The sequence below is a fragment of the Accipiter gentilis genome, chromosome 1 (genome assembly GCF_929443795.1).
Source record: "Accipiter gentilis chromosome 1, bAccGen1.1, whole genome shotgun sequence".
Taxonomy (NCBI): domain Eukaryota; kingdom Metazoa; phylum Chordata; class Aves; order Accipitriformes; family Accipitridae; genus Astur; species Astur gentilis.
In genome coordinates this window covers 3,306,369-3,331,269 of record NC_064880.1, presented here as the reverse complement: position 1 = coordinate 3,331,269, position 24,901 = coordinate 3,306,369, and the positions used below count along the sequence as shown (strand labels likewise).

The 24,901-nt window shown below is 44.1% G+C and overlaps 1 protein-coding gene across 4 annotated transcripts in view; it reads right to left on the bottom strand.

Moving 5' to 3' along the window:
• Positions 1 to 1,912: 1,912 nt before the first annotated feature.
• MXRA8 (matrix remodeling associated 8) overlaps positions 1,913 to 24,901 on the bottom strand; it is a 46,147-nt gene continuing 23,158 nt past the window's right edge. For 3 of the 4 annotated variants that reach the window (XM_049803514.1, XM_049803525.1, XM_049803505.1), the window contains 9 exons: positions 18,552 to 18,572; positions 17,808 to 18,116; positions 17,117 to 17,218; positions 15,414 to 15,872; positions 11,010 to 11,168; positions 9,875 to 9,905; positions 8,824 to 8,900; positions 6,992 to 7,069; positions 1,913 to 6,107 (listed from right to left, as the gene is read on the bottom strand). In XM_049803514.1, the coding sequence (XP_049659471.1) occupies positions 6,082 to 6,107; positions 6,992 to 7,069; positions 8,824 to 8,900; positions 9,875 to 9,905; positions 11,010 to 11,168; positions 15,414 to 15,872; positions 17,117 to 17,218; positions 17,808 to 18,116; positions 18,552 to 18,572 (1,262 nt within the window). In that variant the 3' untranslated portion in view covers positions 1,913 to 6,081. The remainder of the gene's footprint in view (positions 6,108 to 6,991; positions 7,070 to 8,823; positions 8,901 to 9,874; positions 9,906 to 11,009; positions 11,169 to 15,413; positions 15,873 to 17,116; positions 17,219 to 17,807; positions 18,117 to 18,551; positions 18,573 to 24,901) is intronic. The other variant, XM_049803535.1, reaches the window with a different exon arrangement.

Sequence of the window (24,901 nt, the reverse complement as noted above, 5' to 3'; positions counted from 1 at the left end):
TTGAAGACAATAACAATATTTAATTTCGGTGGTCTGCAAAGCAGGCCCTGTGGTTGCTAAATTGGCTTTTCCTTGTTCCCAGCCGCTTTCCTGGAGAATCAGACCCATTTCCTACAGAGACAGAGAAAAGCAATGAGATGCCCAAGCAACAAATAACCAACAGTGCCTGGGCTGGAGTCTGCCAGCAGAGACCCAGTGTACCAGCAGAAACAAACAGGGCTTAAAGCATTAATGACACCCAGCACCAGCTAAGGCTATGCAGTAAGACCTCACTCTTCAAGATAATTGCATAGTTGCAGCTGCCTTTTTTTGCAGGCTCCCCCATGCACAGGAAAAAAAAAAGCCACACACAGGCCTGCAACCACTGCATTTGCATTTTTGAAGCCCTCAGAAGAACTCCACTCAAACTCCATACTCCTCCAACACAGAACAAATGTAGAAATCCAATCCAACATGTGTCACCTCAGTCCAGCAAAATGGTAGCATCTCTAGCTCCCAACATCAACCGTATAATTTGAATACTTTTTTTATTACAGCATGGTGCTCTAGTTTGCCTGTGGCATTTGAGGAAAAAAAAAAAAAAAGGTAAGTTTGAATCTTAGAAAAATTCTATTGAGTCAGATGTTCCCAGTGGGACCGGACCCAGCTCCAGGATGATCTCACTTTGCCCAAAGTATCTTTTTTTCAGTAGTTCTCATTTGGCTTCTCCTCACTGTAAAGAATCTCACTGGGGCTGGGGGGGGGGGGGAATGAGCAAGGGGCTGTGTGGTGTTTAGCTGCCTGCCAGGTTAAACCATAACAAGGTTATAACAGTGGCTGACCAGTGAAACCCCACAAGAGTACCAGAAAGGGTACTTTGGATGAGATCTTTATTGTACGTGGCCCCTGGCTCCCCCTGCTGAAGAACTCATCATTCATTCCCAACAACAACAGAGCCCAATGAGAAGGAACTACTTACTCCCCATCCACTTCTCACTGTCTTCAACTCCCAACCCTTTTAACCTGGTTGGTTTGGGGGTTTTTTTTCCCCTCTGGTTATCTGAGAAAGCACAAGCAGCCATCACAGGGAGACTCACCCCAGTGAAGAGGTGGCATGAAATGGCAGGAGACTGGCTGTAGTACGATTTCCAACCAGGTAAGAGAGAAGATAATACATTCACCAGAGCTAGGCAAGCTGGTCAATAATCTTAGTTTGGTAAATCCACTTCTTTGCCACTTTTTAGTTTCACATCCTGCTTTGATCCTTCAAATTCTTGCACCTGCACCCTGCACTGTCTATCCAAGCAGCAGTACAAGCTGTTTCCATCAGTGTCCCTGGAAGAACTCTGTCATGCCAGCTGGGATACTACTCAGTGGGTGGAAGCCCTCCAAGAGCAGAATGTGCAGCAGGAACTTTGCAAGGTGTTAGTACTGCAAGGAAAAGAGGAATTTGGGCTGGGAGCGAAGTATAAAACTGTGCAGTTAACTATTCCAGCAGGATATGTTACCTTCCCTTCTGGACCTGCAGAATTATGTACTATGAAGGAGCTGCCAGCCTTCATCTCTGATAGATGGTTTGAACTCCATCTCCAGCTGCAGATTTGTTCATTATACAACATTTTTGGAGAGTTAAAATTTGTCTGTGGGCCCCATGACCAAGTCAAATGATGATGTCCCGTGTGGAAACCATATTGAAATCACTGGAATAACTTATTGCATCCAATCTGCACTTTGTCAAGCACTTTAGGATGCTCCAAGATGAAACACACTGCACAGCTACTGGGAAGAATTAGCTAATGCTGGCTAATAGCTTAGATAGCATCTCCAAAGAGCAAGAAATAAAATCAACCTTAACTTGAAACTCCATTATATTCTCCTTTATTTCTTAAATGTTAGGAGAGTTACACAACAATGATAAATGGTAAAAGTTAAGTAACAATAATAAGGAAAATTAATTCTGTTACAACAAAGAAAAAAAACAAGCTTTATGGAACAAGTCCTCCTCTCAGCCTTGAGAGGAAGCAGAGTGTGCACAGAGCTGAAAAGAGGGGGCTCTAGTTCTAATCTCAGTTTTAACCCCTTTTAAGGTCACTGCCATTCACCCTTTCCTTGTTCCACAGCAAGGGCTTACAGTCCATACATTACCCTAAAAGAGACTTTAATTTCTCTGCCCTCATTGATCTAGAGTACTCACTGAGAAGTAATTGGTATAGAAATATTAGGGGTTATTATTATTTTAACTAACTGAACATAAAATGTATGACTTGGGAAACCAAGGAGACTATAATGAGCCAAAGCCTGCCAAGAGCTTGCAAAGTGACAGGTAAAGAAATCTATCAAGATGCAGCATTCCATTAGTACAGTGAGAATGTTACTTTGAATAACTCAGGCAAAGCACATTTACCGAAGTGCTACACACACTAAAAAATTGTTTCTCCATGAGAGGCAAGTTACTGTCCCGTATCAGGGAAAGAAAGCCTGAGATGAGAGAAAAAGAGAGAAAACCAACCTGTCTAGAATTGCTCAGAGTCTATGGCAGAATGGGAACAGAAAACAGTGGTCCTGCCCCTAGCCTAGTGGTTAATTGCAAGTCGAGCCTTCTAATTTTCACATGCAAGATAAGTTACATAGACTTTGTGCCAATGCCAAAGACTGACAGAATACAAAGCGCGTATGTAAAGAAACAAAATGGCTTCCCACCAGTATATAAGGGCAAACAGGCTTTGATAATTCCTCTATATTAAGAAATAAACAAGCAAAACTCTTCAGTTTAGCGTTCAGTTTTCTTTCTCTCTTTTTCAACAGTTTGAAAACACAACCGGTTATCCAGCACTCTTGCCTGGATCTCTTTCAACCAGAATTTTAACATACTAAATTACATACTGGATGCAGGCTGCTTTTGAAAACCACTGTTCTGATCATCAGTCCAATCATACAGCATATGCCTCTCCTGAAGAAAAAAGGGCCATAATCTCAACTTGGACTCCCATCTTGATCAGTCTAGAGTTATACTGGCATGTCTGACCATTACCCAAATTCAAACTAGTGATCAAAGCAAGGATGAGGAACTCATAAAGCTCTTCCTAGTGCTTGTTTCAGAGAACACATTAATTTTTTTTCCCCCTTAAGCTATTTTGCAGCCTAGAAGTCAAATGAAATATTTAAATGCCTCTGGAGTTTATGAGTAACCCCACTTTGAGCTGGTGTCTGTATGAGCTGTACTAAGCAATTTGAACTGGCAAGTAAAGATCTCCAACCTTTGACTCACAGACATGAAAGGGAGGGAGAAAGACATTAATGACAATTACTTGAGACTGTGCCACCCTGATGGAATAACCAGCACAGCCTTATGCACCTGCAGGAATGCAGCTTGGGTTTCAATCAGGTCCAGCCAAAGGCAGAGTAAGAACGGCTGTCTACTTTGAGGAAAGGGCAGACAAACAGGGACCTGGGCCCAACCCCAGACCCTCCTCTCCACCAGCCATGGGTCTGCCCAATCTCAGCGCTTTTCTAGCGGTGAATCTTAAGTGAAGATAAAGGCAGTTAATCGCAAATCACAAAAACTGTCCAGAGAGCAGTGGCAGGGCTAAGCAAACTAAAAGATAAGGATCTGTACAGCTGTAGCTTAGGAAGGCTCACTACACCTCTACTGTTATATTCTATTATTAATATTTTTAATACTTGAAGGCATTAAAACTAAGGGTCCCCAAAACATTTCTTCTTTAACACAGTCCTCACTAACAGAGACAAGTATTAATATCTATAAAAACTGACACGGTCCATTTTCCACTCCTGTAAAAAGTGCGCATAGAAGCACTGACATCCTAGCTTCTGAACAATGTGGTTCCTTCTGGTACATAGGAGGCCTCACCTACCACACTTTTGGCAAAGCTAGGGAGCTGAGCTCAGCTTCAGTGTAAGTAGCTGCAACTCAGCAACCATCACACCCAGTGTAGTATACTTCTGGGTTGCTGAGAGTCTTACTGAGCCTCGTCACACAACAGCAGAGATCAGTGGTGTTTGCGGGAGGAGGGAGAGGGGGTCTGAAATGGGATTTAGATGTCTAAGAACATTGGCATCAGTCAGACATGACACCCAAGTTGGTAGGGGTGGAAAGAAAGGGGTCGGTATGGGATTTGACATTGACACCTATGCTAGGGAGGCCTATAGCCTTGGATGGCTCTCAAAACAGCACTGGACCCTTACAGTACATGTGCTCCTACAGCGGGCAGCTTCGCCCAGCCATGACGACATCTCTTTCCAGTTTGACCAAACTTGTGTCCCTATTAGACAGCACTGACGTGTTCCCAGATAAGTGGCAAGGGTGGCTAAAACAGCCGCCAAGACAGATACCATACTAGGCAGCAGGTCGCATTCCCAATTGTTTAGCTGGTAGACTGAGATGCTTTCCTTGGACCACAGCTACTTCATCACGGCAAAGACCTCAGAATTCTCCATCCCCAGGAAGAAATCCACGCTGAGATACCAGTTGCAAGCAGAGCACTACTTCAAGACTGAAACCACACCGTCACCCTCACATCCTCCCTCACCCTCACCATAGCTCCACACAAGCTCCTCTTCACACTTCCACCATCCGCTACATCCCGAAGACCCTATCCCAGTTCCATTCAGTCACGAAGACCATGCGCAATCCCTCCCTCTGCCATTCTCTTCAGACCACCAAAGAGTAGGCTGGCAATCCTTGGCCACCTTCACCCTTACACAACAAGAACACAAGCCACTGTCATCATGCTCACAATAGCAGGAAAGACCTTTTCTTCTGTGCCCCAAGGACCACACGTGTGCCTGGTTCGGGAATGGGGCCACAGAATATCCCAAGTAGTCAGAGAAGCTGTGTAGAACTGTTATTCTCCTGCTTTCCTGACGCTTTGACTTGCTTGGATTACAACACTGAATTACCGACTGCCAATTTTTTGACATCCCCACCTGACACACTGTTCATATGTAGAACTCCCCTTCGGCCCACAGCCCCACTATCTCAGGTAATGTCTCCCCAAAACAATGCCAAAATCCACAAGAATGGACTCATCTCCCTTCTCGACTCTCCCTCTGAGACCCTGGGCCATGAAAATTCCTGACAGGCTATTTAGTGGAGTGTCTTGTTACTCTTGTTCCTCACGGTCTGCTCATGAGAAGCTATTCCTTTTAACAATCTCTCTACCTGTGCTGTAATCATACCTTTGTTTTGATGTGCACACAAGCTCTGTGTGGCCTGGATCCACCCAAGGACTGCAGGAAAATCACATTCCAGATTCCACACAGGAGTTTAGCCCTCTCCATAATATTTCTGGTTCTGATCTAACTGAGACTGGTATTACAGCACTGTTACTCCATCAACTTCAGCTGAAAGTGTCTGCTCATGCCAAATCTGATTTGGTCTGCACTGAAACAAAAACAAATCAACAAACAAGCTTAGAGTGAGAAATACAGAGGCAGGCTTCCAGAGTTCTTTGTAGCTGATCCCAGCCCTATCCTTGGTCATTTGTGTGCCTCCCTTTCCCCTTTAAAATGAGGATATTGACATTTCCCCATTCATAAAACGAGGTATTTACATCATCATTTGTGAAGGGGTGTACTCGTTGTACTTCACCTGGAATACGTGAAGTGCTATATGACACTGATTTATGCCAGCCCATGAGAGATCACAATCAGGCTTTCCTATTATTTTTCTGAATGACGAATACGCTACATGGAAAAATGCCTGATATAATGATGGGTCAAGATTAGTGATGCAGGTTGGTTTATTTAAAGCAGTAACATCAAAGCAAAAGGTCTGCTGATTCAGCTCATAAAAATCATTGATGCATAAAACCAACAATAATACCAAGGAAAAAAAAGGGAATGGAGGATTGGGAGAACAGAATAAGAAAAGGCAACCCAAACCCATCATAAGTGCACACAAGACAGACAGTCTAACTCTTTCAAGAAGCTTTTGCAAATACCCTTGTGCTTAGTGGGGAGAAAGTCTATGTGAAAAATCTATGGTAACTGGAGGGACATGATATTAAGAAAAGGCATCTCTCTTCCATTTATCTGTCTTTGATTGAAGCTTCTGGTCCAGCCAGCAGCTTGGGAATGTCTTCATTTACAATATTCCTTCCTGAAATCTGAAAGCAAATTAAAAGGAGGTCAGTACTTGAAGAGGTATTTCAAACCATCAAAGCAGCACACTGTAATATGGACTTAGCTATACAGTGACAAGTGACCATTTGCAGTTCACCATGTCCCCAATATCCTCTTCATAAAGCCCACAGTGAGAGACACTGTGTATAAACTATAGCACAGATCATCTCTGCAGAATGTAGGCAAAAATATCATGAGAAGTCCATCAAGAACAGCAGGTCTACAGCAATTCATGGACTCTCCAAACCATTCCCTTCGTGATATAATTTCATTCACTTTTATTACATTCTAAATTCATATAAAAAGAGTCATCGAATCCTAACAACTTCTTACAAGCACTGCTTGACATAAGTGTGACTCTACGAACTGAGGCGTAATACTCAGGATTAATACTGGATAAGCAAAAGGAGATTCAGCCCCTAGGGAGGGAGAGCTGTTTGCTTTTGTTGGATGAAGTAAGTGACTGCCCATTACCCATAAATTAATTCAACTCAAAACACTCTCTTCTGCACAGTGTTTTCTTCTCAAACACCATGCCAGGACATTTTTGAGATACATCTCCCTCTGAGGTTACAGTACAGAATGCACTATTCCAGCCCTGCGAGGCATTCTTTTTCCAATAAAGAAAAATTCTATTTGTGCCATGCCAGAAGTTTTTAAAAGCCTAATCACTGCTTGCATCTTGTGGCTCCATGATGAAAGGATAGAAAGGGAACTAGCTTCTCATTCCTGCTGTCATTTGTCATGATGTTTATCATTCCTCATTCAGCTGTGGCTTGGTCAGCTCACTGCTGCTTCCCTCCTCCCTCCTTCAACCCATCAGAAGGTTCCTACAGCCACCAATTAGGGTGAAGCAAGTCATTATTACCTTTGTCTAAATCAATGTTCTTTGCTGGGAAGCTTCTGGCTTGCTCAGCCTTCTCCTTCAGGATGTTGTTTTTGTAATCTGTGTAAGGAAAGAGTATAATTCAGACAGCCATTAGAACATTAAAAGAAAACAAAGCTTTACAGGCAAGGCGGACATGTGATTCGTCCATCCTTGGAAGTACTCTAGGCCTGGCATCTCCAGATCTCTAGGAGTAACTCAGGAGTAACTCATGGAGTTACTCAGCCACTCAGCAGGAAAAGGAAAGCTGCTACAACTTAATTTTTGCCCCTGGCACTAATCAGTTATGCATACTTCAGTTTCCTGCTCCTCATAGGTACCAGCATGTAACGAAAAGCTCCGTATTATCTATGCAAAGCTCACCTGAAGGTGACTGATGCAGTTATTCAAAGAATTTGCTCACAGGAGAATCACAGGAGACACACAGAGAAGAATTCGTACTTGCTGCTCTCCTGGTTTGCAACCCACTCTCTGCAATTCCTTTGCTCTTTACTTCAGCTTTTGTATCTATCTACCTCTTGGTTACTGGGGCCCTCACAGCAATTCTGTAACTTGGGACCTCAAGTTTGTCAGCTTGTTCTTTTAAAGGTTGTACATTTACTGGGGGTGCACCGAGAAAAAAAAGGGACAGACTCAATTGCTTCCTGGTTTATCGACATGTTCACGGACATACAACAAGTTGCAGCAGGTATGAACCTGGCATCATGGCAAGTCTTCGGGAATCTCAGGGTAGCGCAGACAAGAGGATCAAATTTGCTTTACAGACAATCCACTCCAAGTCCAAGCAAGAAGACATCTCTCATCAATCACTGACACAATAAACTCAAGGCTACACCTTCAAGCTCTAGCAAGGAGCAGCATCCATCTTCAGGAATGTTGTAAGTTCCCTGAGTCAGTCCCACATATCCCAGCAAAAATACTTTCACAGATCACCAGTGAGATTAGTTTCCTTCCCCTCTTTTCAGTATGTTTCATGTTACCATGAGTTCCAGTGGTTTTTGTATTTTCTGTCTTTTGTATTCTAGGACCCTTGTTGCAAATTTTCTTCCTATCATGTTCCCCACGTTTATTTGTCCTAATTGCTATCACAGATCTTGATAGAAGGCTCAACTGTTCACTAAATTATTTGACATCCAGGGAGGATGAAATTGTAGAAGGTTAAACCAAACTGGCTTCAACAGAAGGTGAAGGCAATGAACTCAGCTAACTCATGACTTCTCTTTATCCCCAACTCAGTCAATGACAGTTCATACCCACTTTCAAAAGAGAAAATAAGGTCAGTAGTTAGTACTAAAGACTGCTGATCTAATTTTTTTTTCTCCAGATCACTCACTTTGAGCTAGTTTTTATTTACTGTAGAATGATGATATTCATATTGACAAATGCTTTTAGTTTCTTGGACAGGAGATTCTAGAGAACTGCCTTGTTGATCCTCTTCCCTACACAAACTCCTTAAATTTGAGGAATCCTCCTCCCTAGATGCTGTCCTGATCTCATTCCACATTGTTTTGCACTCACTTGAATTTGGCTTTCAGGTGCATGTCAAAGAACCCCCAAAACTCCAGGTGAAACAAAAGACGCGGTGCCCCATTACTGACCAACCTCATCAATCAGCCTCTAGTTAAAAGTCAGGACTGCACTCTCCACCTGCAATCCCCCTGCTTGCACTGGCTTGTGGGTTGAGATTCTCAAAGCTGCCATTTAAAATCAGGAGGTTAAGTCACTTCAAAACAGGCATCTAAATGCCATTAGAAAGTCCTCAGTTATAATGAGTTTTGACCTGGTTTGGAGAATGGTTGCTAGTTGATGCATACCCAGCCTGATGTCTTCACTTTTGTATTGAGTCAGATCTGTTGTGTCGACTGTAAATTCTTTAAGATTTACATCCTTCCTGAAAAAGGAATAACAACGAAAAATGGTATTGTCACATTCTTTAATAACTGGCTCCTTTCACACTTTTTCACAATAGCTCTTCTAATGCTACTTTAAAGAATTCAATTTACAGTGTTTATTTGCTATATAGCTGGAAAAAAGTTGAAAAAAATCCATAGAAGGTTTCATTCTCTATTAAGTACTGGTGATTTTCACAGCAATCCTTACAGAATCCTTTCCAGTTTCTACAAAGCTTCCCTGGAGAAAGCATAACAGACGGATAACAGCATTGGCAGCCATTGTACATGGGTGCTTTTCCTGTCTTTGCCCCTAAACTATCAAACAGATTTCAGAAGGTCATACTGCTTACTAGTGAATCCAGTTCTCCTCTCTCTTCCTTTTACTGTCTTTCCTATTAACACCTTGAGATCTCTGGCTAGCTGGCTCTTTTTTCCCCATGTGTTTGTCCAGAGCTTAGAACAATGGGGAGCCAATCTGTACTGGAACTTCCCCATCTCTTCCACTTTAATAATATATAATAAAACATAAAGGAACCCAGCTACACAATCTTGGCCCCATCTCACAGTTTAGGGTTTATAGTGGATCTGTGCATTACCCCTTTGCCACTAACTCCTAATGACATTTCACAGCCAAAGTATAACAAGAGGAAATGCAATTGCCAAATCAGCCCTACAAAACATTCTCTCCTTCCGTACTTTGACAGCATGGAAGTTGCTCCCTGGTATGCAATCATTATGCAAGTGTATATTCCTGGGAACATTACATTAATAATGACCTGAGTGTAAAGCTGCAAAAGAATTGGTGGAAAGCAAGGAATAAACTCTATCAAACAGCCTATGCGTTACATGGCTGCACTCATACTAACCAGATCCTCAGCTGTTTTAGGCTCTGAATGACAGCTGAGGGCTGGGGCCCATAAATTCATTTTTATGCAATCTAATCCTAGATAATAGACCCTGTAATTGTACTTACTCGCCGTATTTCTTTACATTGTATTCATAACCTAAACAGGGAAAAGAAACAGAATGAGCAGTTGTATCCACTCCAACCAACCCCTCCCAGATAACAGTGATAACAATAACACCTAGTACTTATTCACAGTGCTCCTTATATGTGATGCTTACAATGGTCACTTTCACAAGCCCTCCAATACACAAGAGTTCACGTGTGTTCCACTGCCACAGGGAGCTTCCCTTTCCTTTACTCACCAGATTTCCAGTGGTCTTCCCAGATCTATGGATGAGCAGCCATGAGAAACTATAGCCATCGCCATATTTCATTTCTTTCCACCTCCCATTTATTACAAAAATATTAACCACACCTGCCATCTCTTGTGTGCTGGTGCTGCACTTGTCCATCCCCTGCTTATTGCTTAGCCCTGCATCCATCACATGCTACGGATACTGGTTTTCATCAGCCTCCCATATGCCAGGTATCTAACTACACTCCTGTCTCATCCCACTCTGCGAGGAGGGATGATTTCAGGCTCTTCTTTTCTATTCAAAGGTCAGGGCCAGGAGCCCGTCCCGTCTGTGATTGCAGAGTAACTCCACCTCAGTCAGTGGAGATAGCCCCATTTTGTGTTGGTGCTAATCCCCTGACACATAAGTAAGGATGAATGTGGTACTGCAAACAACACACCAGAAGACGGACATTCCCTGGTATTTGCTTTTTGTGTTGCATCCAAAACTATTTATGTGGAAGTCACCAAAAGATCTCACTGTCCATCTATCTAATTACACACAGAGAATCACCCAGCACAGGGAGTCCAGCAAGGACTTAGACATCTTAGTTCTTAACGGATGCACGTGGGCCTTTTGCTCTAAATAAATTCCACTTGTAAAGAGCAAGTACCTAGCAGTTCTAATTTTCTTGTCCCTTACAACAGAGCAACTCAGCAAATCAAGACCTGGAAATTTTTACACCACACTAACGAATCTCTCAGCATCGGCACCTGCAAAGGTTCCCCACTGCGTAGGTTACCGGTTTTCCAGAAGAGGATCACTGCCTTCAGCATCGTCCTTTACAGTAATTATTTGCAGAATCAGCTCTGCTGTCATGGGATATCCCAATAAGCACTATAGGGCTGGTCTTTTCTAGCACTTACCTCTCTGCCGGCGCTTGCGGGTGACGAGGACAACGATGATGAGGAGGACAATGAAAAGCAGGAGAGTTGCCAGGATGTAGCCCAGCTGCTGGAAGAAGTGTACCCGGCTCTCAGGGATGATGACATTTATTACATTGTGGCCCCTGACAACATTTGGATCTGACGATAGAGGAAAACAGGCTGATAATTGAATTGGCACCCAAAGCAAAGCACGTTCACACGTGGGCCCAGGCGTGGACCCAAAAAGCACGTTCAGTGAGAAACTCTTCTGAATTGCATGAAGGGCAAATGGCTGCCTAATATACAACATACTGCACCTTTGTCAGATGGAAGATGCCTGTGCTCTTCACAAGACCATTATACTTCCCAGGATCATGAAATATTAACAGTGACTGTCACACATTCCCTTCCTGATGCCTGGCTATCAGTGTGTTCCTGTTTATTGCAGAGAAGACCAGAAAGAAGCCACGGTAGACAGCCCCAAGTCTTTCTGCAGGGTAACACAACCCTCCTCTGGGTCCCTTACAACACACGCACCACGGTGCTTCGGCTCCAGACAGCTGAAGTATGAAGCAGCCCCTCCCTGCCAAGGGTTATAATTTACAGAGCGGGAGGAATTTTCAATGCCAAAGAATGAGTTTCCTTTTAAATAAAATAAAAATCAATAAAATAAATAAAATGAAAACCCACAAAGAAAAGCCAAGATTCCATTCCATTTGCGGGTGCAGCAGCATTTCAGTTCCGCAGCACAGGGAAGGGTAACTCAAAACTTTTACGTGGAACATTTTTGCAGATCTCAAATAAATAGGTCAATGTTTTACACATATAAAGGGGAAGCGACTTCTCTGCTTGCGATAGTCAGAGGAGTGGACAAATCCAGCCCAGGGACAGACAGCAAAGCTGTAAGACACACTGTGCTGGGAGAGGCTTTTCTCTTCAAAACAGAGCTGAAAGTGACACCTTGTCCCCCTAACAGGGAATATTTGGAGGGCACCTGGCAAGAACCAGGATGGAGTTCTGGCCTATCATTCTCTTGGGAGTTTAACCCTGTAAATTAGTCAGCAGGAATAAGGGGAAAGATGAGGGAAAATATCCCAAAAGCCACAGTACCATTTAACAGAAGCATTCTAGTGTGAGAAACGTTGATGGGTTTGGAACTGCTGGCACAGTGACTGGTTCCAGTTTGTTGGGTAGTTTGTTTCCAGCATTTCAAAACACCAACTCACCAACAATAAAATCAAGTAAGATGATAGTGGATTGAAATAAACACTTTGAAACCAGAGATGATCGTTTGCTAATGCTAACAGGTGTCCTAGAAAATCGAGAGGTTTTAGCATATGCTGTGTTCTGGTAGTCCAGCCCTCCACTCTAGCAACACTCTACTTTTTACTGGCATTGCTAGATGCCGTGTGCTTGCTGGCTATAGCGCTGAAAACTAGCACGTGTCTTTAACCACTACTAAGCTAAAAAATGCCAAACCAAAAATCCCACTTGCAAAGCTGCAAACAGTATACGTGACAGTTCTGCTTTAACAAATCTTTGGATCATGAAAGGCTTCTCCAGCAGCTGCCATAATGAGATGGTAGCCACTAAAGCAGCTGTTGAGCCAGAAGTCAGCAAACATAAATGCATTCTATTCCTGGCTTTTTGCTTTCCCACAGTACTGCAAGATACGGTAGGAGCCGAGTTTAACTTTAGTCAACATTGGAGAGTTCACTGTAACAACAAACAGTGGACACAGATTCAATAACTTTGGGCCTCCCTGGCTTACTCAGTCCAATAATACCAAAAATACTTATCATACTAGTGTTTTGACAAAGCATCACTGGTGGACTTCAAAGTGCATCACCAGGAAGGCAGTAGAATATATCCCATTTTATAACTGGGGAAACTGAGGCAGAGAATAACTCAGTCATACCCAGCAGATGAACGTCAGCGCCTAGAATAGTATCACCAAGGTTATACAGACTCTCCTCCTCATCCTAGTGTTATATCAGAATTTCAGCTGAGGTGACAAAGGTTTATTCTGTAACCAAGATCTGATCTTTCAGCGCATCTCAACATGGCATGCCCATCTGCCTCCAATTCACTCACATGATCTCATTAACTACTGGAAAATAAGTTCTAATGGGGGGGGGGGGGGGTTAGAACAGATGTGTCATTACATTACTTTACTAAAGCATCAAGGGTCAGATTCTTCTGCTGGGAAAAATGGAGAGCTCTCTATGAAGAGAGCTCACAAATGCTGGCTATGTGGCCCATTTTCTTTTCAAGGGTAGCAAAGGATTGAGAATAATTTAGCAATAAGCATGAGACACAACACTTGTCATTCTTCAATCACTTGCTCCAAAGCAAACGCAGAGTAAAAAATGCAGTGAATTAGTAGACGTACACCACATTTATACTGCTGAGACTGAGAGCAAAACTGAGGCTCATGCTTATATTCGAAACAGGATGAAGTTTCCTGGCTGGAAATGGCTCCGGGCCTTGGAGCTATGCCAGAAACTATAGCTGCTTGCTGAAAAAGCTCACTGTTTTGCTTTTGTTATCTCCTCATGTTTCATTTTAGCTTTATGTTATATTCCCAGAAGAGTTCTATACAGTTTTTTCGTGGAATGGGGCAGTATCTCAGCTTTTGCTGTTGTACACAAATAGGGCACGTCTGAGCAGGTTCTTCATCAGCAGTGGGTTTGAAAGAGGCACTCTGGATGTCTCAGCTTCTTCCACATTCCCATCGACTCAGCACATTTTTGTGTGTGGTGCTCTCAGACCAGCTGAGCGTTCACTGCCCATAGGGGACAAAGCTCTTCTAAGGCTGTTCTTTTTGACAGTGGAAATGGCTTTTCTCAGGAAGGCAAGTTCCTCCAGCACTGAGGGTACTACTGCCAAACTAAGAGAGCCCTGGCAGGTTAAATTACTTGTAGGTTCTGTCTAACTTCTGAGCAGGTAGGTAACTATTCAAGCAACAACCAGGACAACGTCCAGGAAAGAGAGGTATAAATTGCTGGGTGGGCAACTCCAAAAACAAGACCTAGTTTCCCTCTGCACAATGTGCTCTGGATAGGGCTCAAGGGCAGCAAAAGGGCTGCCGGCGTGGAGACTTGTATTTTTATGTCCTGGCTTCCCTGTCAGCTCACCGCCAACAGCCACCTCTCTCTAGTACCGCCTGGGTTTTCTCTACACCAACCTGAGTCCCACGGGGGAGGTTTAGGTTTCTGTGACTTGAAAAAGCCAATTGCTAGAGAAGAATAGACCTATTTAAAAATGTATGAAGGATGTCAAAATTCTGTATTAAGCAGCCAATAAATATTAAACCACAATGAATATTTTAAAATGTTAATAAGGAACTATACCCAAAAGACTTTAAAAAAAAATTTCAACTTGGAATTTTTATTTTATTTTTCTGCCTGAACAAAGCATGACGGTTTTGAGTTTGGACAGGCTGACAGATGATAGCTCACTGCAGTGGAAAATGTGAAAATTGGTTTAAGACAAAAAAAGAAAGGCCGAAGGGTGGAGGAAAATTCCTGGTGCTCGATTTTGCACAGTCTGGCATCTTGCACCGCCTAAAACCCCATGCAAACCGGGAGAGAAACACTTATGATCTACACTGGTGAGAATAGTGGCATGTTGTAACAGCAAAGGCAGAGCAGAATCAACCCCCGCCCCACACCTTCTCCGGTTCCATAAAAGCAATCAGGAAAGGGAGCCTGTTAGAAAAACAGCTTGTTTGCCTTAGGGCATGTCAGCATTGCAGAGCAGAACAAGCTGCAGAATTGCCCTGGAGCAAAGAAAACAGAAGCTGGACATGATGTCACTAACAAGACTGCAAGCAGGGTAATTAACCCTGATGGGTGGGACACTCCACTTTTGGTGCAGCACAGTCTTAAAGCAGCTCTACAGAATCCTTACTAGTATGGATCGCCACATGTGCAGCTTCAGGTATGCCAATGTAATGGAAACTGCTCAGAAACAGACAGATCCATTCACTAGAGCCATATACTAGTACCAAGGGAGGCAAGACCTCACCTACTTTTCTAGCCCTAAGGGCAGGAATAGCTGCCAGCTCAACTGTGAGAAACCTTCATAGAGGAAATGTCAGTGTTGCTCTAAGTGGCACCTTCACTTCAGTGGTGTCCACGGTACTTCTGCAGGGCACAGGTTTGCCTTGCCTTGACAGGCTCCCTCCTGCTGGCACTAAGTGATCCCTGCGGACCACTGTGGAGGAACATGAAAGGCAAGGACAGTTTGGCATTTAGAGCACAGGCCTCCTTGAGGTGGTGATGGGGAGTAACTTGTTACGTTCCTGTCCTGTGGCTTACTGAGCTCTTTAGAGCTCAGAGTTGCAACTGTAGATACTTATCTGTTCCTCAATCAGGAGAACCACTTCCAGAGGCCACTTACCTATGGCTGGGGCAATGTTGTGAGTTGTAAGGTTCACCACCTTCTTCTCTCTCACTGGCTCCTTCACAAAGACTTGGTAGATCCTGCGCTCATGCAGACCACAGTAGTGATGGTGCAGGTGGCAGGAGTAAGTGCCTTCATCTGCACTTTCCAGCTGTGAAATCCGCAGGGAAAAGTCACCCAGGGCAAAAGCTGTGTCAGTGATGTTCATCTTCTGACGAACGAAGAGAGGTCCGTAAGAGCGGCGTTCTCCAGAGGCGTACAGATCAATGAGGCGGTCAGCCCGGTCATGAGGAACCCCCGGGGGCTGCCTGTCCCAGTGGACTACTTGTTGTTCTTCTTCACTGTGCCGTTCGGTCCAGATGTGGTTACGGTTCACACAGGGGAGCGTCACTGTGCTGCCTTCTAGGGCAAGAATCACAGGCTTTTCCCCATCCCAGTACTGCTTTGCATCCTCAGCTGTGGAGACAATACAAGTTGTGCAACCTTGGTACATGCATCTTTACACACTTGTCCTATTCTTAATGACACCCAGGCACACATAACATTGCTCTTAGACGCTGTAATCCTATAAAACATCCCCTCCAAGGATCCTGAAGCGCCACACAGTGTGCCTTGTTCACACTTACTTCATTTAAAGAAATGCACCTTTATCTTCTACATCCTAGGTCACTGCATTAAGCAAGACCGCTTTATTTTCCTTATAACGGAGAGTTAATCTTTTGCTTCAGAAAGCAGGAAGTATATTCTCTCTACAGACTAAGAATGGAACGAGAATAACAGATTTCATCTTCAGTATGCTGTATCCCAATTCTCCAAGCAGGAAATGCTTTCCTACCCACAAATGCCCTAATTACTGGAGGAGTTCAAGAACCACTGTTTTGTATTTTGCTCTTGAAAAGGAGTAACAAAAGAACCAAAACACAGATGAGCAGATTGGGGCTCACAGGCCCAATTGCACAGAAGCTGTGAGAACAGCAGCAGAAGAGATGCACTTCTCTGCTATCCCGTCAGCCCTTCAACACCTTCCCAACACAATCAGCCCCAGCAGCTCCGCTTGTGCATTATACAAAGGTTGATTTAAATGACACAATAGCGATGCATGGGTGGCACACACTGCAGTTGCCAAGATCCCTTACAAGCTTGCTTTTAGAGCTGGAGTTAAGGTGTGGTAACTTGAGGAGGCTTTTTAACTACAGACTTCTCAGGGTTAGCTCACCAACCAATGTACAAGGCAGATCTTTGTGGCTAACCTGACAGATGATGGATTGTTAGTAGGGATGTTCTACTGCTGGAGCAGTAACAGGACAGTTAGCTAATTGGGCTTCCTAAAGTAAACATTTAGCTTAACAGGCTCCATGCGTTGTTTGGCACATGCCAAGAAAGGAGAGAGGTTCATAAATATACACATTGAATAAAACTTCTGAAACTCATGGAATCTGATTGCAAACAGCATAGTGAGCACCACTGACTCCGATGCTTTCCAAGCCTCTTGTGGCATCTGTGCCATGAACCTGCAACTGAGAAGGCATGAGCAAAACCTTGCATCCACACCACTCTTCTCTGACACTCAGACACTAGCATACAAGGCCTACCGTGAATCAGCACACAAGCCCCACCAACAAAGTCCTGGTGGCACTGGACTCCAGTTGCCAGACCGGGTCCCTTGCAGAAAGGAACACCAAGCTGTCTGCCACACCTACCTGTCTTGGTGATAGCTAGTTGGATTTTCACAGTTTCGTATAAGTGGCAGTAGTGATGGTGAAGATTACAAGAATACGTGCCTTCATCACTCTCTGCAACATCTAGTACAACAGAGAAGAGAGGGGAAGTTGAATGTTTTATACTGAGGCAATGATTACTTTTGTCATTTATACTGTTTCCCAAATGCTTCTATGGATGCAAAAAGGCCTTTATATAACCTAGTTCTAACCCATTCTTATCACCAAGGTGGGCTAAACAGAGAAGAATCATGTCACCTGATACAATAATTTGTTCATTTTATTTGCTTGTGTGGAACACATTTGTAATAAGAGATGGAAAGAGAAAGCTGATTTAAGCTTAGCTAAGAGCAGACATAGGAATAATGACAATCTTGGCTTTATAATTCAGGAACCAAAATAGTCAAAGGTCCACAAGAAGCCCAAGCGACTTTCAAGCAATGAGTTGTTACCAATCCTCTCTTAAAATGGGACTGTTTCAAAGGGAAATAAAACACTATTGCCAGTGCTTCAGAGAACCTCATTGACCTCATTAGACTGATATTTATTTATTTATTTATTTATAGAAAATGCTCTGTAAAATAGCCACTTTCACTGAAAAACACGAAGTTAATTTAGTCATCAATCCTCCATCCTGCAGATACCATAGGGAGAAAAGATGCTGTTTAGTTACCTTTGATCACCAAGGAGAAGTTGCCATCTGTAAATGCATTCTGGGGCATGAATATCCTCCCTTGGTTGTAAGAGCTGTATACACGCTGATCTCCAGCGGAGTACATGTCACATAGCCTCTCCATCTTGTTATCTCCATAGTAGTTGCTGTACAGATCCCAGTGGACTACACGCTGGCGGTCATTCAGACGATCCTGGGTCCACACCATGCGGTAACTCTTGCAGGGCAGAACAGCCTGTGACCCCAATGTAGCACTGATATTTAACACTGACACTACAACACTGTCTGGGTTTGAGGCATCAGCTGGGACTGAGAGCCAAGAGCAAGGAACAAAAAACCAGAGTTATCAGATTAATGGCATGTGAAGAAGACACTAGAGTAGGACTCAGACCAGTCCTAGAATCTCTGCCCACCTTCTACCCAAAAGAAAGTAACTTTCAAGACCAACATAGAGTGCTCTCATGAAGAAATACAATAGAAAGCCACTTACGAACACTGATTTCACTCAGTGAAAGCAATGTCTATGATGTCTGTTAACAGGATTGGAGATTTGAGCTGTCCTACCCACCCTTCCTAATCCTAACTCCCAGTTTAATCAAAGTTTACAGATACTAGTTCATGGGATGCATGGTTCATGCCTATGGAAGTCAGCAGTGAAACCCCCATTGCATGTCATGGAATCAGGGTTCCTCTCATTTCTTCTCATGATCACAAAACCAGGCAGATTACGAAGATGTCACTCACCTGAATATAAATAAACAGAACCTGTCAAAGAAGGAAAAAAAAAGACTGTTACTGACAACAAAAGAAAAATAAAACCAACTACAAATACACTCATAGTCAGCAGCCACGTCCTCTGTTATTATTCCATCTATTCCTCCCTTTCCTGTTAATATACTTATTTAACATGTGTATTGTGGTAAAGCCCAGAGGCTCAGACCTTGGTTGGTCCATGCTGCAGCAGATCCTGTACACTTAGAGCAAAAGACAGTGCCTGACCCAACAAACTTAAGAGCAATGTGGGATATACTTAGCCTGCAACTGAACTTCATACAGCCCATGCCTTTATTTCATACCATCTATAGCCACAGAGTTTTTTCCACCATGCTATTCAAACGTTACACCAAAGGTATCTGTCAACGCGTCACCCACCAAAACTATGTGAAAGGCCTCTTCTGCCCAAGAGGAAACTATTTACCAAAAGTTGGGTAAGACAAAAACAAGAACCCAAGGAGGCAGGAGTGGGCAGGGAGAAGGGAGGCACCAGTATGATCTTAGGATCTGGTATTGGTTCTGCGTAAACGATAAGGCACCAGCAGAAACAGTAGACGAAAAACAGTCCATATAATCATAGAATAGTTTGGGTTGGAAGAGACCTTTAAAAGTCATCTAGTCCACCCCCCCCCGCAATGAACAGGGACATCTTCAAGTAGATCAGGCTGCTCAGAGCCCCATCCAACCTGACCTTGAATGTTTCCAGGGATGGGGCACCTACCACCTCTCTGGGCAACCTGGGTCAGTGTTTCACCATCCTCATTGTAAAAAATTTCTTCCTTTTCCCTAGCCTGAATCTATCTTCTTTTAGTTTAAAACCATTACCCCTTGTCCTATTGCAACAGGTCCTAACAAAAAGTTTCTCCCCATCTTTCTTATAAGCCCCCTTTAAGTATTGAAAGGCTGCAATAAGGTCGCCCCAGAGCCTTCTCTTCTCTTTAGGCTGGACAACCCCACCTCTCTCAGCCCTTCCTTATAGGAGAGGTGTTCCATCCCTTTGATCATTTTTGTGGTGCTCCTCTGGACCCGCTCCAACAGGTCCTTGTCTTTCCTGTACTGAGGACTCCAGAGCTGGACACAGTACTCCAGGTGGGGTCTCACCCGAGCGGAGTAGAGGGGTACCACCCAGATGTGACCAGTTAAAACCATGTTCATTTTTGTGCTGTTTGCCCATTGTGAAATGAATGTGACAGTTTCATTTCCATCTCTTCCCCAGCAGACACCCACATCTCAGTCAACCTCCTCAGCTAAGGCAAAGGCCTGAATAGACTTGGAGACAGAGCTGATCCCAGCTCATTTGCTGGGAGCTAGAACTGCCCAAGTACAGGGAAGTGGATCCACACTGCTGATGCGCTAGATTGAAGGCCAAAAGATAACTTTCATCTCCAAGACTCCAAACCAAACTCCTATAAAATTGATGGTGGGATTAATGCATTGAGGGAATTCTGTAACTGCAGTATGCTGAATCTACCTGTCAAATGAGGAGTGATGTGACTTGGCTGTTTTGCTTTACACTCACGACACGCACTGTTGTCAGCACTCTGCTGGGCAAACACACCCTCATTTTGGGAGCGTGCCTCCCCAGTCTCTGCTGTTCAAATTCCTGGTCTGCACAGTTAACGCTGTAATGCTCTGGACTCAACTGCAACTCTCTCCAACTCGTGACTCAGATCTATGCAGGAAGAACTTTGCAAGACATGAACTAATGCCTTTGTTTCTGCATTTCTCTGGTCCAGTCCCTCCTGCTTTTTGTGTAGGAGGGGTCTAGGAGGTCTCCTGGCATCACGCTTTGAGAGTACGATTCAGATTCCCAACACAATGACATCATTGATCTCTCTAACCAGTCAAGCCCAAGTGGGTTCCCGCAAGATCATTAGATGTTTTGTCCTGCTAATGTCATAAGCACAATGTCCTCCAGACAAAGGCTGTATTTTTTTTCCAGCCCTGGAATTGATGCACGTCAAAAGAGAATAAATTAACTCCAGACTGGGCCTATTTTAATGTACCCCCAGTGCATGGGCTGAGAATAAACTCTGCTTCCTTTTGTTTTCCTATCACAAAACACTGGGCAGTGACACCAGAAAACAAAAATGAGCAGCGCCGTCTGTTGAACTGCCAGTTCAAAGACACTCCAAATGTAAGCTATTTTTTCTACTTTTATAATCTCAGCACCACAAAGAAAAAAAAAAATAGGATGAAGTCTAAGATGGATATAAGAAAGAGACATCATACACAAGACAATTCCATCATTTGATGGTCCCTCCTATTAGGCTGCAAAATGCCTGATGCTAAAATATGCTAAGCTGCTAGCCTCCGTCTCTGGAAGCCAGGACTTAGATTTAGCTTAGAACAACAAAGGAATGATACAAAGCTCTTTTACAGCACCAAATCAGCTTTCCGCAGGAGAAAGTCAAATTTGCAACAGGGCAACCAGCTCTCAGCACAACAGCATCCGCTTGTATCAGTGTGACAAAGCAATGCCCACCTGTCTGAATTGGTGGTTTGCCCCGTGGCAAGGGAACAACACAGTATCGCAACACGAACAGCGACTTGTGCGCTAGGGAGTGGTGTCTATGAGCTGGCTGGCTGCACAGCCAGTGCTTCCAGAGTCTTACATTACTGCTCATTAACAGCAAATTGATTTTGGTGCTGCAGAAACATCCTCTCCTGGCTCAACAAGAGGAATGCCTTTACTTTTCTCCTTCCCTCTTGCAAGTTAATATAAAAACCATTGAGCCCAAATGCAGCATCATAAATCTAACAACCGACAAAAGTATCCACCTAAGCCTTCCAATACGCTCTGCTCAGCAGCCTGTCGCAGCCCTAAACTAACAATAGCACTAACCCCTGGTTTTGTATCTTTCAGCTGGCCCTACAGGCATGGTAAGGACCACCCAGGTCCTAACTCTCTATCCCACCCACAGCAGCCTTTTGCCATGCTAAGCTGCCGGAGGAGCCCTGTCAGCCAGCTCCATGCATTTCTCCAGCACGCTTCCAGAAACAAGGAAGCAGTGAAGTTGTCTGTAATGTAACAGCTTTTAGAGAAGAAAAGCTTGTCTTGTGGGTTTTGGGCTTTGTTTTCCCTCCACTCTTAAAGCTTCTGCTAGCAGCTCCCTAAGAAGCAGGGCAGGAGCACTCTCACTTACTTTGTAATTATACTCCAGGGTCTTTATAGGTCTGCCCCTCAGTGACCAGGAGATGTTGCTTCCCGTTGGGAAAAAGGAATGTGTTGACGCCTTGCCTGCATTTTACCATACTGCTATTTCGACTTGCTGAGTGTTGCCACACAAAGCTGAACTGCCCAGGGTTACAGTGACATTACGTGCTAGAACAAAACCCATGCAAGACGAAGTTAAGTATTGTGTTGGAGTTCAGCACAGAGACGAGACGTGGAAGAGAAAGTGTTTTTCGCTGCATGTCTGCGCACACTCACGTGCACACACAGAGATTCTGGACAGAAGCTTCAGGTCTGAGCGGTAGGTGCGAATATCAAAAAGACAGCAGCATAGCAGCCAATAAGCAAAGTTCTAGAAGGGAAAGAAAAGACAAGTCCTTACAAGAGGCATGGGAACTCCACAAGACAAAGAAGGAAGAACTGATTGTCCTGATTCCCCAGCAATGCTGGAACTCTGCACACATGTATCAGGTCACGGATAAGACTCAAACTTATTGACATGGCTGTAAATGAGATCACTTAGAAATCTAAGGAATCTGGAATGTCTCTGATCTCTTGTATGCCTGGAGAAAATGGAATTTAAAACAACTGACCTTCAATAACCTGAACATAGAACAGTAATTAAAGAAGGAATAAGCCTTTTTCGCTTTTCAGTCTCCTCCCTCTGCTATGAGACCTCACTGTGCTATGTGAGACAAGCAGAGCAAACAAGCCATGTCCCCCAGCCATGCTTTTTAAAGTTATTGTTTGTATAACACAATAGCTACTGAACAAAGGCAGAGACATATCCATAACCCAGCAAAGTTGACAGCTTATGAACTACAGGATTGGGGTAAACTGGAAGCAGTTATTTTGGTGAGTCACACTTCCCAACCTGCAACTATAAAATCAGGAAGCATTTATGCACCTAGTAAAAGCTCAGACTTTTGTAATCACGGGACTCCAGGACCTGGCGCTTCAGAAACACCAAATACCTTAACAGTTGTCAACACAGAAGTCACTGTAGCTTTTCATTTTAAAATTTCAAATACCATGTGATGGATAATCACTTTGTCCTCTCTGTGTGATGTACTCACAAAAAAAAAAAAACCAACAAAAAGACATCTATGTGCTGTCCTCTGACATGTTCTGTGCAGACTCAGCGTGCCTCTCAGCAGGATCCCAGAGACGTTCTGCTGGTCCCACAATATAGGAAGAGGAAAGCAGCCCGCAGAAGTGTTTCCTAATCCCTTGTAAAAGGCAGAGCCAGCTCTTACTTCTTGAATCCCATCCACTTTTCAAGTAAAGAATTAAGCCACAAAAACTGCAGGCAAACTAGAAGTAAAAGCCTCAGGCTCTGAAAGACATCGTACATACTCAGAGGTCTCTAGGCAGTGTCCTTAGAGCAGTTCCAACAGAAAACTGTCCCTTGAGTCTTGCCTGAACAATACCACCGCTTCTCTCCTCCTGGAGATAGCTGCTGGCAGAGGGTCTGCTTCACAGGTAGATGCATGTGCTAATGAAACCACCAAGTTCCTGCCTCATACTGGAGGATGAAAGACTACCAGAGCAGAAAAGGAAACTGCACACACCATCAGTGGTAGCCTGAGTGCCAAGTGGCATACACGCTCCATGGGACATGACAACACCAGCTCCCCCTGCAGCGTTTCTGCTGAACTCAGGAAGATCCTTGCCATTGATGTCAGCAGAGCGAAGATAAGCTGCCTGGAACAGTGCCTTACAAAGCAACAAGCACCACTGAAGTCCAGATTGTAGTGGTGGGCAGGAAAGAAAACAAACTAAGAAGTCACTGGAGAACCGAGTGTCATAACCCACCAGGTGTGTGGGTTGAAACAGCAGCCTGTGGGATTGACACTCCGCTTGCCTAAGTAAGCTCAGCTCATTATTCCTTCGCACACCTTCTCTAGTGTCTCCTGGTCTGTCTCAGCTTCTTTTTTCTTTTGAAAAAGGAAGCGACATCACCTTTACGTTAGGGGCACAGAGGGATGGTCTAGTCCTAGAGAAAGGCCATGTTCTTCATGAAATCTGTATGTGTCACATTCCTTACTTCTCCCATAAATCCCATTGTCTATGCAGGGGATTTAATGGTCTCCGTAGAGCCATCACACAATTATTGCAAAAACAGCAGCCTGTGCTACCAAGCTATTTCCAAATACTTTTGGAGAATGGCAGCGGCTCCATCCTGACTCTCTAGGGAGCTGAGCCAGCGTCTAAGAGGCCGTAATGGCTTATGATGCAGTAACATCAAGGTAACAGCTACACAAATGAGCTCAGCTCTCTTCTGGTAGCCACTTTTTAAAAACCCACTGACCAGTAACCAGGAATAACATCTGGGCCCATCTCGAAGATGCAAAGGAGGGAGATGGTGAGCAATACAGTTCCACCCAGTCATCTCCCATTCACCACCTGCCCCTGCCGGCCTCGGACTGCAAGACTAAGCTTTTCGGTAGAACAATTATCTAAGTCTCTATGTTTGTTTATTCTTCAAGGCTTCCTGCGACAACTTTCTCAACAGCGGTTCTTCTGCTTTCAAAAAGGACGCCAGGAGCCCTTAACTCCCCCTTGGAAGAGTCCCAACAATTCCAACACCTCGCTGCAGGTAGGAACATGCCCACGAATCGGCAAAAAGCAAGAATGTGCTGCCTCAGCAGAAAGGAAAAAGCCCTCTGTCTGTACGAGAAACCAGTCGCCATCTTGGCCACTGCACAATCAGGACCCCTCACAGATCTGCCCTGACTTTCTCACAAGACAGTTCAGATATCAGCTCAGCTCTATAAACCCTTCTCTGCTTTGTGTACTTCACATTGGCTCCAGGCCCACAGAATAGTTTGTAGAGCCATTCCAAACACAGTGCTGTTCCTCCCTGCGAGACTTTAACACTTGAGGGTGTGGTTCCTCTCTAGAATGGATCATCTCTGCAATATGAAGCGGCACAGATTTCCTCCCTTCTCCCCTTCCCGTCTCCGCTCATTATGTTATAACCTGATTTGGGTGGGGATAGCACTCAAACAGCAGGGCTGCCTGGCGTAGGGACGGTTATCTCTCCAAAATACACCTGAAAAAAAGTCTGTCAGAGATCACCCGTCCTCAGGTGGGATACTGTTGCTTCTGCCCAGCTCCTCCACTGCTCTACAGCAACCCAACC